Source organism: Haemorhous mexicanus, chromosome 1 (assembly GCF_027477595.1).
Source record: "Haemorhous mexicanus isolate bHaeMex1 chromosome 1, bHaeMex1.pri, whole genome shotgun sequence".
Taxonomy (NCBI): domain Eukaryota; kingdom Metazoa; phylum Chordata; class Aves; order Passeriformes; family Fringillidae; genus Haemorhous; species Haemorhous mexicanus.
Window position 1 is genome coordinate 22914453 of NC_082341.1, and position 15518 is coordinate 22929970.

At 37.4% G+C, this 15518-nt stretch overlaps 1 protein-coding gene across 4 annotated transcripts in view; it reads left to right on the plus strand.

Moving 5' to 3' along the window:
- The window catches only part of CDK14 (cyclin dependent kinase 14), a 344690-nt gene that overhangs the window by 206555 nt on the left and 122617 nt on the right, over window positions 1-15518 (plus strand). For all 4 annotated transcript variants that reach the window (XM_059842986.1, XM_059842993.1, XM_059842976.1 and 1 more), the window contains one exon: window positions 6899-6962. In XM_059842986.1, the coding sequence (XP_059698969.1) occupies window positions 6899-6962 (64 nt within the window). The remainder of the gene's footprint in view (window positions 1-6898; window positions 6963-15518) is intronic.

The window sequence follows — 15518 nt, forward strand, 5'->3', positions numbered from 1 at the left end:
CATTGTATTTTGCCTCATGGGGAAAGGAAGTTAAGAACAGTTGGGCCCTCTACTGTTTCAAGTACCTCATTTTTCATCCTTGACAGAGCCAAAGCAAAAATATTAGTTGAGCTTGATGTTTTGTTTTTTTTTTAATGAATGTGTGTTATTAGAATTTTATGGGAATATTTTGCTTCCTTCATCCATACTGGCACATTACCCCAAGGTTTTAGAATACAGCTTCATGTATTGAATCACTTGTTATGCTTAAAGGAAGTGGTTCAATTACCCACATATAATGGAATGATGATATTCAACTTAATGCCTGAGTCAGGCTTTTGTTGAGCCTCATTCTGTTCCTACTGATTCTTTTTTCACCTTAAAGAATAAGCTTCAATAGCTTCCATTTTTTCACAAAACAGCATCACTTTCCTTACAGCAAGAACAGGTTTATGGGGTTGGTGAGGAGGTACCTTCTCTCTTTTCTGTTGCTCTTGTGTCCCAGTCTCATCACCTCTGTAGCAGGTATTTCATAAGGGTAGTGACAGAATTTAATACTTTCCTCTTTTTTTTCTTTTTTTTTTTTTGTTAAGACCATGCTTAGATCATTTACAAAATAACTTGCAAAATAATCAGTTTTGCAATCTGTTTTCTAACCAGCTTTGTTTTCTCTTATATTCATACTTCTGATTTAATTTCCTGAATGAATGTAGATCACATAAAAATATTCTTTTGCACATTACCGTTGTGCATGGTGGCTGTTGAATTTCTTTTCCTTTTGCCACATATTGTCATTGTAAGGATTTTTTCATTGCTCTGGTAGCATTTACACATAAGGAAGCAAAAAAATTGCCACCTGTTTTACACATAAAACCAAGAATAAGAATTTGAAAGTCTGTCTGCAAGGAATGATGTGTTCTTGTTTAAAACTTTGGTTCTTAAGAGGAATCATACAAGTTATGTTTTCTGTATGCTTAATCTGTTGCATTACAGTTCCTATATTTTTAATCTATTTCACTGGTATTTAATTTCTTACCTGTGTGAGAATAATGAAGGGATATTTTGTTGAGAGCTGACTGAAAAAAACACAGAAAGTTTGCTATGTAAGAAAAATAATTTTACTAAAATATTATTTTCAGGTTCTGAACAAGGCCTTTATTACTTTCCACATGGGAAGGGACTGGCTAGATTACACAATCTTACTTCAGCTGTTTAACTTTGAATTGGCATGGATTCCTGGTTTAGGAACTATGTGCAATTTTTGCTATTCATTTAATGAAGTAAGGCTTCAATATTCTAAATCTCAAGGACAATGAATAGGCATGTGGGCTTTAGTTTTCACAAATCCAAATAAATGTATTCTTGCCATCTTAGCAAAAATGAAGTGACTTTTTTACTGCAGCTGTGAACCCTGGAACTTCCACAACATTCCCAAGGGTAAAATGTGTTTGGCCCTTAACAAACCTGTAAGTTCATTACACAAATTCATAGGTTTGCAGGCCCTTATGGAAACTGAAGTGCAAAAGCAAACCTCTAAACTCCTGATGTGAAGAAATGAAAAAATGACTGATATTGAGGCAATTCCATTTCTGACTCTATCTTTTGGATATTAAACTTGACACTCAGCTGTCACCCTTGTGCCCAGTAGGGAGCCAAAGGAAGCCTCACTGCTGTTGTCAGTCAGCAGACTCTGACTCAGCATGCATAATTCACAAATAGTTACTGAATGCTTTTTCTAACCTGTTATACTAAAACCAAGTGCAAAGTTGAAGGATGAAGTTCATTCTTTGGTCTTCACTGCCACGTGTACTTTGTGCTCACTGACCTTATTGGGCTGAAACACAGAACTTTTCCAGCTTGTGAAAGATGTGGCTCAGATCTACCTGACTACTCCTCAGGAAGGGAATGTGGCTGTAGGTGGATCATCTGGACAAATGGCTTAGCACCATTGCTCTTCCAGAGCAGAAATTCTGTGTCCAGATGTGGATCTGAGTGTGATGGAGCTGCTGGGAAAAGCCCTGGAGCTCACACTGCTCCTCAAGAGGCAAATCTAAAGCAGTGATTACTTTCCCCTAATGAAATGGAAAACACCCAGGTTTTTGACTAAGTTGCAAATTTCATTAGATATATACATTTCCAAAGAATAGAACAGATTTTTGTTGAAAAACCAAACAAAAACCTCCAAATCTAGCTCAACAGAAAGGGATTGCTGATTTGGAAATGGTCTGCAATGCTTATTCTCTTCCTCTTTTAATTAAGTTCAGTTCCTCAAAGAGCTGCAGTCTCCCATGGTACATCACAGCCAAGGACTCACTAAATGCAGTATGTTTTACCCAGCAAACAAGAAGACTGGAAAAGAAATCTTGAACATCCTTTAAAAGTACAATAAAATAAAAAACATTTTTACATCCAGCTTGTAACTTTTCCCAGTTAAAATTTCAGGGCATTTTTAAACTATCCCCTCTTCTTTCAAAAGGAAAAATTTCCCCTGACACTTTTTTTTTTTTTTTTACACTATGATTGTTCATCAAGTTGACCTAGCATTAAAAAAATTTAAAATTCTGCATATTATTTAGCCTGATTACCACAACTCTTGTCTAAGGAAAGGCAGCTCATTTGCATTCTGCTCTTGTCTTTCATTCTGCTCTGAATAATACCACAGCCTGCAGGTTCTTTGTCTTGTTGAAGTCCAAACCATCACCCTTCTTGAGGATCATCAGCTCTAACAAAGGTTCAAGTGTCATATCAGTAATATGCAGCTTTGTCTATTCCAAACTTGTAGTGTAAAGGGAAATGCTTTTCTTTATTAATTATGCCAGCAACTGGGAAAGAGCTGGTAGGAAAGATTTGCACTGCTGCTCATCTAATGGATGGCAGTAACGTGGGATGGTTTTGCACTTGAAGCAGAACACAGGACAACATGACTAATTGTGTTGGTAGAGTGGTGCAAAGCTCTCTGTAAATTAATTATTCCCTTGCACACCAGGGAATGGTGAGTCCTTGTAAAACCAAATGCTAAACCCCATTTTTTTCTTATAGTAAAAAAAATAAGGTAATTCAGTAGCTCTTGAGCAATCTTGTTGCATCTCCTGAGACATCTTTGTATACCATGCTTGTGTGTGGAGATTTGAACAGCAGGTTCTGTTTTTATGACTTTCTGCCAAACCCTAATGGAATCAACTGGCAGTACAGGTATTTGACCCTCAGTACCCTGATGCATTGTAAATCTGTTATTTTTATATAAATAGACTTCTCATCCTACAAATGGAATTAGAATGTGGTCCTGATTTTTAATAGCTGGTTTCCAATGAGAACATCATTTTATATGCCCTGTCAGAGAACAAAAAGATCCCAGAGTGTTGTCTGTGGTGTGGAATAGCAGAACCCCAGTATATTTTGGAGTCTTCTTTGCAGAAACCATAATTACCATGGTCCCTGGAAAACATTAAATCTATTCCAAATATGAGAATTGTAGATTAGTCTTGTGTTAGTAATTCAAATAAAAGAAAATAGGCTATTGAACCATGCAAGCTGAATGCTTTCTTAACTGAGAAGCAAATTATCAGTAGAGAAAGCAAACAAGTTAGTCTTATTTTTTCAAGTAATTCTCAATGCTAAATAAAAGTTTATTTCCAGTATTAAGTTGGGGCTTGATTGCCATGACAGAAGTGGTGATTTTTATGGCTTTCGAACATGAAATGGAAAGAAAGTGTTAAAATATAGAGGAGGCAGAACTCCTGGTGTCATGCTTAAAATAAATGGTGGACCATGACAGCTGGGGCTAGGAGGTCAAAGAAGAGCTGTAAACCTGTAAAAGAACCTGTAAAAGAACAGCTTCTGGTGTTCAGCTGCTGTCTGGGTCTGGATAATCAGTCTTCACTGCTAAGTGACAGTGTATTCCAGTAAAACCACAAGACTGTTGGGTTCTCCCTTCCCTTTTCCATGTTGGTGCTTTAATTCTCTCTCTTGTAAGCTGCAAAACAAGGCAGATTCTTCTCCACTGGGTTAAGTGTGAACCCCACTTTGCTTTGCTTTTAGCAGGTGTCAAAACTTGCTGCTTTGGATTGCTTAATCCCCCTCATCAAAATGGGATTGATTGCTGCTTAGGAGAATCACTTACAAAGGGATGCTTACAAATCTCTTTATGTTCACTTACCTGTGGGCAGTGACTGTTTCATCTTATCCAAAACCACAGTTCTTTCACTACTGCCCTCTCCTTCTTGTTTGTTGGGTGTCACATATTGTGAATTCCTGTGTTACATATGCTAAAAAATTGTGTGGAAGAAGGGTGATCTTTATAGTGTTTATACTGTGCATTAAAATAAGGTGTTTGAATCCTTTCCTGACCTACCAAGTGTCTCTGCCTTAAAAGTGGTTGGCATTTAGATGCTGGGGAAACCCTCAGTTGCTTTCAGCCTGACTGCTGCCCTTGAGGGAAGGTATAAATATTGTAGGTGGTTTGAGTACTCCAATGCACAGAACTTGCTTGGAGCTGGCTCCTAGATACTGTGGTGGCACATGTGCCAGAATATTATTAAAGAAATGGATTGGAAAACTAGTGAAACAAGAAACACTGAATCAAGTATGATTCCTTTAAAAAGTGAAAATTACAGATTTTGTTAGCTGGTTTTAATTTTTATCTGTACAGTCCCATAGCTGCCTCTGTCTCATCTAAAATAAGAGGCAAATAACACACTTTTAGAGGAATGTGGCTGATATTTTTAATATTCAGAACAAATATATTCATAACCAATACATCTTATTAAATAAGAGAATATTCCTTTGATTCACTAAGAGGGGTTGCAAAGTTGAGAACCTTATTTCTTAATTTAAATTGATGCAAGAATCTCTGTTTTTGATCCACGGGCTCCCTCTCCTGGTCTGGGAGGTGCTTGGCACCAGGAGCTTGATTAATACAGAAGGTAAGTGGAAGTTATTTGCAAATTGATTTTGTGACATAGTGTCAATGGTGTCCCCAAACTTCCTCAGTGTTTAATGACAGCACTGTGCTCTCTCTAATAGCAATAATGAGATGAGCACGGGTGTTGTGATGGATCAGGGTTGCAGGGCCAGGTTTATCTTATTCAAGTGGCAATTAAGACATATCACAAGGACTGAAAGAAATGTGCTACAAACAATATTTGCAAATAAAATCAGTGAGATTTGCATACCTAAATAGCTATGTGAATGTATACTCTATAGTTGCACTGATAGTGTCACCTTTGTCACCTTAGTGCTCAGCTTTCACCTTCTACTGATCATACTACATTCAAGTTGGACTGTTTTTCTATTGTATATGATTGTGGAGAAAGAATAGCTTTAGATTAATATTCTTAGATTAGAATCCTATGACTATTGTAAACTGCTCCATAATTTTGAGGCCTTAGACTCATAAAGCAAACCTCATAAGTAGAAATTATATCTATTTTAGAGTTCACTTACTTTTGTCTAAAGTCTTTAAGCTCATTTCTAAATTTAATTTCATACCTTTCTGGCAGAGTTGAAGAAAAACTTTTTGTGTTTTACCTTGGCAATCCTGAGTCTAAGAATTTTTTTCAGCTTGAATTTATCAATGTGAAGAAATGTTTACATAGCTTAAGAAATGAAACAAGTATTTTAGAGTGGTGTCCTTCCTTCAATGCTCCTAATTCATGTGTATATTGCAGCAAACAAAATGAAAATAAATCTCTTCAGTTCCAAATGAGTTGGAGTATATATTTTTTTTTTCATGTTTTTTGGACCAAAGATTTTCACTCTAACTTTGGACTTGCTTCATGCTGATGTAAATGACCACAGAATGTCACAAGGACTCAAGATATGCATGTCCAAAAGATTTATTCAGATGACCTCCAGTGCAGATAGTAGCAGAGCTGGGAGAGGGTTTTGTACATGGATAATGCAAAACAAGCACCAGACTAATGTGAATTACTTTCACTCAGAATATCAACCTTTTATTCCAGGGCCTGAGTTTATAACAGATATTTAAAAGAATCCAGCATTTTCATTCATGTTAGAAATTGAGTGAAAATTTTTGAAAAGAAGGATCCTACTAGTGAAATATTAAATTCCACAGTTTGTTCAGAAATGTGTTTCTAGAGCTGGTAATTTAAGTGTTCCTCCTGGCTTTACTTAAAGCAAGTCTTGACATTTATGTGCTATGAAGAAAACCAGGTTTGGGAGAACTACTTAGAGCAGTTCTCTCCCTTTGGTTGCTACTTGTGTCAAGGGCATGGAGAGTGAACTTTTCATGTGAACAGAGAATATAAGATGCATGTGAGAAGTGTAAATACTTTGATGTTGTAAGTTGGTCTGACTTGCATTACAAGAAGGAGGACAGTTGAAGTGAATAGAAACAAAGTATAATGCATGAGTCAATAAAGTCTATCTCCTAAGAATTTGCTATTTTTATGTGTACTGTAGCCATGTTAAAATAACAGCACTTTGCTGTGCATTCTCCTTCATGCCACAGTCTTAATAATTTTCTTTACCATCTGTGTAAATCTTCTATCCTAGCATCTATTTATATCTGTTTATCTTATTTAAATTTCTAAGGATTGAAGTTATTTCTGAGCTAAATTATCTAGCCTCTGTAACAGCAGTGCTCTCAAATAGCTTGATACTAGTCAATGAAAAGTAGCTTTAACATCTGTTGGTTAAACAGGCAATGTGACAGGAACACAGCAATCCCATTCTGCTTTATAGACTCCTCTGGTACTTTGGAGATGTTGTAATCATTTAACCTTTTGTACTTTCTTCCTCTTCATCCCTCAATGAAGAAGCCTATTTGAAGTTTAGATTGTGCTTTCTACAGTGCTGTAACATGTTAAGTCTTTTCCATTAAAGCAATGTGGTTTTTAATTTTTTTTTTTTTTTTTTTTTTTTTTTTTTTTTTTTTTTTTTTTTTTTTTTTTGTGTACAGGTACTTGGAACACCAAACGAAGATACGTGGCCTGGAGTCCACTCTTTACCCCATTTCAAACCAGGTAGGTTGCACCAAGTTCCTCCAAATTCCCTCTCTGGAAGTACACAACAGAGATAATTACATCCCTGACCACAAGAGATCAAAATGACCTGGTGTGCAGTGTGTGATCCATGATGCAGCTCTTCCAGTTGCTTACTATTTATTGTGCTCAGGGTGGGAGGTTTTTTAAATTTAATTTCTTCCCTTTCTGTTTTGTTTTCTTCTGTTTGTTACAGCATGAGCCCTGACCTCCTTGCATTCCTCAGCCACTCAGAACTGTACCTTTCAGACTTCTAGAGTGCTGATTCTCTATTAGGATTACTTTTCCAGCAGGGCACACCAGACTTCGACAAATAATGAAGGAAACCAAAGAATACAGAAAAGAAATGGTGAAAGCTGAAGTTATTACTAGATCATCTATTGGTATCTTTTGGCAAAGAAAGACACTAATTTCAGTCTTTTAATATGGCTTGTATTTGCAGTTGTCATACTCTATAATCATCCTTGAAAAAGGGTTTCACCATCTGATACCTTTTTGTGAGAGGGAGCAGTTTGTCTCCTAGAGACCAGGAGGATGTGGTCAGCTTCATTATGCTATGCTATGCATGCACGTTTATGTATGGAATATGTATATTATGTATGTATGAATGTATGTAATATATATATATATAGCCTTGTGAACTTCTGAGTGGGGATCTTAGAAATACCTTTTTTTAAACATGGCAAAGCAGGAGAATGAGTAGGCAGGAGATGAGGCAGAGAAGTTGTAAAGGACAAATAGATCTAGATAGCTCCCAAAATAAGAAAGACAGAGAAACAAATTTATTGTGTCTCTATCAGGCTTACCCTGATAGAGACACAAAGCCTTGAAAAATAGGAATGCAAACAGCTCTCTTGCACATTGCTTTTCAGTCTCTGTCCTACTGCTGACTTACTGCTGTATAGTGAAATCACACTCTAGAGCTCTCTAGTGAATTAGCAGAAACTTCTTTAACAGTTGTTCACTGAAATACCAAAAATACTACAGTGTTCTTCCCTTAAACACTGTGTCATTAAGTTTACAAGGTTTTGTGTCTCATTCTTGATACTGATTGAAAGGTGAGCAAATACAGAATCCTTACAGAAATGTAGTGGTCTGTAAAAACAGCCCAAAACCATTGGTTTTAGCAAGAATAGTAAAGAGAAGGAAAAAGCCTGAAGGTCTCAGTGACTGTTCTTTAGGTTGGTTTTTTTTTCTGTTTCTGTGAGATACAGTAAAGTTTTGAACAGTAGATGGCAGCCAAGAAATGTCCTGGTTTCATTATTAGGTTTGGCTTCCAAGTGTGTCAAGGGATGTGGGTTTATTACCACAGAAGAACATCAGGAAATAAATCCACTGTAGGCACATCATTAAATCTATTTTTTATACAGGCATTGTGTTAGAATTGCTCTTATTTTTGCCATCCCATACTATGGATTTTTTCAGCTATGAATACATAATATTTATACAAATGCAGAGTGGGGACAGGAGGAAAGTGCCTCCAAGACAGAAAATGGTCACTCGGTATTTTTACCATTTCTGCATCGTGTGGCCTTTGTTCTCTCAGACCCTTTCCACATCTGTGAAGTATGTAGATTTGTAAGTCAGAGTAATTACTATTCTTGCTGGCAATAATTTAATCTTTTTAGGGCCTGTTAATATAAAGTACTGAGCTCCTTAATTCCCTTACACTGTGGAGGTCTGGGAGCACTCAAAAAATAAAATCCCTGTTCTGTACACATAATGTTAACCCCCTATCCTTGATGACCTTGGTAAAAGGATTTTTTGTTTGCCTTATGGTTCCCTATTTGCCGTTTTCAGAAATTTCAGCAATAGAAAGCATCATCTAACTGGACAACCAAAACTGGCTTGCATATCCCAAAACTGGGTAATTGAATTTTATGCTGGTAAATGTGGAATTGTTAGAGCAGCAAAATACATCCCTCTGGGATCATTCTGAGGTACCAGCACCTAAGGTATGCTCTGCAAAAAACGCTCTGACCTATGAGCCGGGCTGGAATAAATACTATTTGCTCAGGCCTTCAGGGTTGTTGGAGATGTTTGGTCAAGGATACCAGGTTCTCTGTCACTTCTTAAAAATGTGCTTTCCTTCATGCTGTTCTGTGCACAAAAGCTTTCTGGCTATGGTAAGGCTGCTGCAGCATCTTCCACAGGTACTTAACCAGCCATTCTCCCCTCCCTGATGGTCTGAAATTGCTCTTACACTCTGGCTTTCCTGACTGACTTCTTAGGAGCAAAAATGAAAGTTGAAGCTTTAATTATACATTTAACAGTTGGACTCAATGGTCCATGTGGGTTCCTTCCAACTCAGAATATTCTGTGATGTTTTGAAGATGACTTTACTTGTTCCTTTTCCTAGCAAAATAGTGAAGTATCCTGAAATGTCTTGCCAAATCTGAACCAATTCCATTCTTCTTGAAGATTTGTGAAATTACTCTATTTAAATATATGTGATATGGAGTTAAGTACCTCCTGTGGTTTGCATGTGTTAGTAAGTTTTAAAACTGATAGCTGCTAACAGTAATTGTGATAAACTGAGAAGTGCAGAGAGCATTGGTGAGGATGTCAACATTCACTCAGGAAAGGCTTTATTCTATAAACTTGAGCTATGTAAGCATAAAACAAAAGCATTTGAACAGAAAATATCAGTGATAAATGATTATTATAGTTTTAAAAATGCTGAGGACATAAAATGCCTGTGGATTTGGGATGACTATTGAGAGTCGAAACAGAATTTCCTTGTATTTCCTGTTTGCATACAGATTTCAATAACTAATTTTCACACTGTGATTTGATAGGGCACAGTCTTGTGCTGCAGAGAGCTAATCACAGCTTACTAGGAGAAACATGTCTGAGAAATTTGGTATTAGTCTCTGCCACAGTGGTCAAGGGCCTTGATTAATATGGAAAGCATCCAGTGCCTAAAAACTATGATCTCTGACATCTTAATATTTAGGAATATTTCTAAGCCTGAATAAGAAACACATTCCTAAGGCTAGTTACGGATGGCTCTAGGTTATTTAAACCCCTTATCTAGGTGATTTTAACAGCTTATAATAGTGAAAATAAAGTGGTCATAATTTTGTTTGCCATTTAATAAGTCACAAAGCAACTTGTATTTTATCTGCCTTCTTTGAGGTTACTTACTGTCTTACAGATGCTCCAAGTAATATATGAGATACTTAAAGCTAAAAGCTGGCCTGGCCCTTGAGCTTTCTCTGTGCTGCAGCCTCCATCCTCTCAGTTTGTGTTTGCACCTGGGAGCACAGACACACACATGCACACATGTCCTGCTTAGTAAGTTACCTAAGGATAATTTCAATAATGCATTTGAGAAGCCTGAAATACTTCAGGAGTATTGCAGTAACTTTGGGCTACCTCTGTAATTCCCTTTGAAGCTGCTATGGATGCTATAATCTTGAGAGGGTCTTCCTGTACTCAGGAAACATCATTTCATTGGTCTCATCACCAATGAATCCCAGACATTCTGGATTGCTGTGACAGTAATTGTCTGCCCTCAAACAGGAAAACAGTTTGAGGGAATTGTGAAAAAGAGCTAGTTGCTGTTTCAATAAAATCTGGATGTTTCATCCACATGAGAAGCCCCATTTTACAGGCTATTGGACAGAGACAGTGATGAACATGTTCCCCTAGATTTGGAGAACATGTTTTCACTACTCACTCTTTTGTTGCAATACTTAAGGAAATATGGAGATTTGCTGAGCTAAAACAGGTTCAAACACCAATCATATCCTGTATCTCCAGGAATGAATGAAAGTAGACATTGTCTTATCTATATGAGTAGAGGTGAGGCAGTATTCCCAAACAAGCTGCTTCCTTGCCAGTCTTGTGTCCAAGTCTTCCTGATTTTTTGAGCATTATGTTCTCCATTGTTATTAAATCTCCCAATTTTTTTTTATTCTGGAGTCCTATCAACTTTCCCTCTCCAGCCATTTCTCCTGGATTGAGTCCTGTCCAAATGAATGAATAGGATAAGCCTTTGGACAAATGTCTACACTTAAGTAGAGTTTTCACTTTTCTGACATTCTCAGTTAGTGTTTGGGACTGATGCTGTGTAACCTCCATCGTGAGAAGTTAAGTAGAGATTTTTCAGGGGGAACTGTCAGGGAATAAAATGGGAGAAGATAAGATATGGTCACAATAGAAGATAAATGAAGTGTCTGTGGCATTGAAGAGATGGTAATGGTCAAGGAGAGGAAGGAACTTGTTAGGAAGGGGGGAAAAACATGAGAATGCTTTGTAATGTTCACTGTGCATCAGTTTCTTCACAATACTGTTTCTAGGTGAAAGAAAGGTAAATATTTAATCCTGCCCTGATGGTGTAGGAGCCTGAACCTCACAAAATTCCACAAATGATCAGATACAATAGAGGGTAATACACCTGAAAAGGTGCCTTATTGAGTCAATGGAAACATCTGCTGAGCACTGATTTTTAAAAGAGAATCCCTAAAGCCAGGGAGCCTCTTCTTAAAGAGAAAGCAGAACACAAAAAGAAAAAGTGAGGAAAAAGCATTCATAGGAAATAGTGCATAACGTGGATTTTGCATGGGTACTTCATGGATTTATTTATTAAAAAATCACAAATGTATGACAGACAAAACCACTGCAGAGCTGGTGTTCTAACTCAGGAATTCTACTTTACTTCCCAGGTGATCAATAAATATAGATTTGGTTTAGAAATATGATCTGCCTACATGCATCTTAACAGCTGATTGACAGCCAGATTTTTTCCAAAAGATTAAGTCTTCATTTAGAGTAGGGCTGGGCTGAGAGACTGAACTCCTTTGGCACAAACACATGAACGAGAACATATGGCTTTTCAAACTTCCATAGCAGTTTTTCCTGTAGAGTTTCTCCAAAGCCTGTCACCATTTTGTTACCTGCTGAGTCAATACCTTCTTGTTTACATCTGCATTGACACCAGGGAATGCTCCCAGGCAATGTGGGAGCCTCTGCTGTGAGACTGCCAGAGCAGCCTCTGGTATGCCTTTACCTCATGACAATTAGCACTTACAAATAATTAATTCCTGGGCATTAGGCAGCTTCCTTAGGGTTAAGAAGTTAGTGTGGGCCAGGGGCTGTTCTCTGTGAGAAATCCCCATCTCCTGTGTTGGAGGATGGAAGAGGGAGGTGCTGCAGCAATGCTACAGGACAGTGATGGTGCCTTGGCCAAACAGTCTCAAACTCATTTAAATTACTGGTATGGATGTAATCTTCAAGAATTTGAGTACTTGAAGAAAGGACTATTTGTAAAGGAGAATTAATTTTGAATTTCTCCCCCTCTTTTGCCAAAACAAAACTGTATTATTTAGTGTTTCTTCAATCTGTGGTATCCACAACCCAAGGGAAGCAGAGTTGTCAGTGTTTTCCCCATTCTTTAAACAAAATACATTGAGCTGTAAAGTTAAAGTGACTTATTATGTATGCAGGGGAGGCAAGGTGAGCTCTGCTAAAAAGTGGAACCATTTAATGTAGGACTCCAGTGTTTCAGACAATGATGGGTATTAAAATTACATTTTCTATTCATGCTCAGGAGGGAATCTAGAAAACAGCAGCTATTCTTCCTCTTTACACAAACTGTGCTCTTCTAAAGCAAAAGGAAGGGAGAAGAGGGGAGGGGGTGGAGGGGAGGGAGCTGTAATTTTTCTCAAGATGTTTGCCATACAAAACTCCAAAATCTAGCTCATGTATTTAGTAAAACTCTGGTTATAATTGAACTTCAGCAAAAACTCTAATTGCTGCAAATATGATAGTGCTTGAAAATTTTCTTTTCAATATGGATGCTTGTTTTTATATCTTTAGCTAATGTAATTTGAATAATTTTAGCATTGAATCTTTACTAAAAATGGTATATGTCTTATATATCACAATACAGTGTTAGTCACGTTAGACATCTAAATTAAATGTGAAGAAAACCCTTTCAAAGAAAGAATGAATTAGACTTTTCAAAATATTAATTATGGTGATGTTTAAATATTTGCATTTAAGCTAATCACATTTGGTTTTAAATAGAGAAGAACATTAATCAAGGAATGCATATTAGCCATCATGTTTTGATTAGCAACATAAAAAATGCCTTGAAGTCAAACTGCATTTTAAGTTCTTTGGTTTAGACTAGAAGCTGATTATCAATACTGTTAAAAAGAAAATGCAATACTGCTAAAAATCAAAATGTAGTCTGCCTCTAATTCGTTCTGTAGATTTTCTTGTCTATCTCAGGTCCTTTCAAAGCAAATGTGGCAAAGGTATAACAGGTCATGTGTTTTTCTGACTGATAAAAGAGGCAAAAACCCTCATCTTGTTTTATGTTACTTAAAATGCAAGTGCTTATTTTTTCAATTCTCACAGCAGACCAGTAGTGCTGCAGTGGTCTGCTAATAAGCTCACTAGTGAGTTCTGCTGAAACTGGCTTCTGTTTGAACCTGCCCTTGATGCAGGGCTGTCAGATGGAGTGTGTTTATCAGGCAGATAATGATGTTGCAGTGCAGAACATGTAGGTTGTGGGCACACAAGTGAGTATGCACATATTATAGGGTAGCTGTAGGGTGGTTGTCTAAAGGAAATAAGAATAGAAAGAAAGAGAGAGAGAAAGAAAGAAAGACAGACCGCTTATTACTGCTCAGTGTAATGGATGAGCTTTCTGGCCAGGCTTTTTTTTTTTTCCCTAGACCTTCAAACTGGCCAGAATTTGGAAGCTGTTGTTTTAAAAACACAATTTTTTTTGATGCATCAAGTTTGTCAAATTAACTAGCCCAAGAAATTCCATCTCTCTCTTCCTCAGGTTGCTCCTTTCTGCTTCCATTTTTCATTTTTCAGTTGTTACTCCAATAGCCTCCTGGTGCTGTGTTTGTGGGGCACAGTCCCAAAAACTTCCTTGGCAAAGGAGGCATGGAGTAAGCTGTGCTGCAAGGCCTGAAGCAAAGAGCAGCTCAGATCCTTGTGCTGCCAGAAGAAGGTTTGTGTAGCTGCCCCACTCACAGGTTGTGTGCAATGCCCAACAGAATAGTGAGCCTTGGTTCTCAGGCTGTGGGAGGGACGTGTCAGCCTAGTCCTTCTGGATACTCTTGGGACATCCCGAGAGTAAAAATTATGCTACATCTTTCCAGTAATAAATAGGAATACTCTATGTTAGCTCTTATTTATGTAATTCTATACAGGCATCTCTTTACACTACATTTAATAGTGGATGTGCCACTTCTAAGAAGTAAATAGTAAACCCTCTAAGGTGCTGTGCAATTTAAACTAAACTAAAAATCTCTTCCTTCTTTTGTTTCACATAAGCAAAAATTTACCTTTTGCTAGGTGGAATACAGCACCTATGTGAAAAGCCAGCTCTGTGACAGTGAGACATAGCTGGCAGTGAGGATGATGACTGCCTATTTGGGATTAAAATGCTGAGCATCAAAATTTGTTCCCTGAATTTGTTCCCAAAAGATTGGCAGATATTGAAGTGTTTGCGTAAAGGAAATTAAAATCACAATTTTTACTTTAAATTTCAGATGTGCTTATTGTGTTGGCCTTCCAGAGTTTTTATTAAAAAATCCCACAGTAAATAATAATAACATAAAAATATTTGAACTCCAGTATATATGCCTACAATTTGCGCTGTAAAAATTCAAAATACATCTGAGATCAAATCCTGATCTGTAAACATACAGTTTTTCATGTTTCTTTAATGTCAGCCTGATGAGAGTGAGCAGCTGCCTCAGCAAGATGCATCTTGTGTTCTTGAGAATGGTGTGCATGTGCTGGAGGATGGCTGTGTGGGTGGGTGACCATGTGAGTGTCTGCATGAAGTTTTCACATATGCATGTTTGCTTTTCAGTTCTGAGGGAGAGGTATTTTTTGCTACACAGGGTTTCCTCCACAAGGCTGGATTGAGATTGTGAGTGCCACTACTGTTGCCTCTCAGTATGTCAGACAAAGATTTCTTTTGTGGGGAAGCATTCATGGTAATTCTGCAGAATTCCCAGTCTCATATACAGACTTATACTACTGCTCTTTATGGACATATCAGTGGTAGCTTCTGAAAAAAACAAATATCAAAGCTATATGCTTGAAAGTATCATAGCATGTAATTTTGTGCAGTCAGATATGTATAGTAATATACATAGTAATTTTATAGTAATTTTGTGTCACAGCCAGATATGTATAGCTTTAGATTTGGTTTTATTGCATCCAGGGAGCAGTAAAGGACTGAGGCATTCAAACAGGTGTGTGGGAGTTGTTCACTCTGAAAAGTGACTCAGAAGCAAACTTGGGGATGTAATTGTGAGACTGAATTCTGGTTCTCTGATAAATTCAGCACAAGCAAGAGATGCTAAGATAAAAATTGTGAAGTTAAGTTACCTCTTTTTTTGCTTGGGGTGGCAAGTTTGGTGGGTTTAGGTATATAATTTTGTGGTTTCATAGTTCAGGGCTTGAAAAACTGCACCATGGTGGAGGAGCTCAAGGACAAGATTATGGTAGCTTTTCTGTTCTGGCAACTCTGAAACCAAAATCAGCTGGTTTCACTGT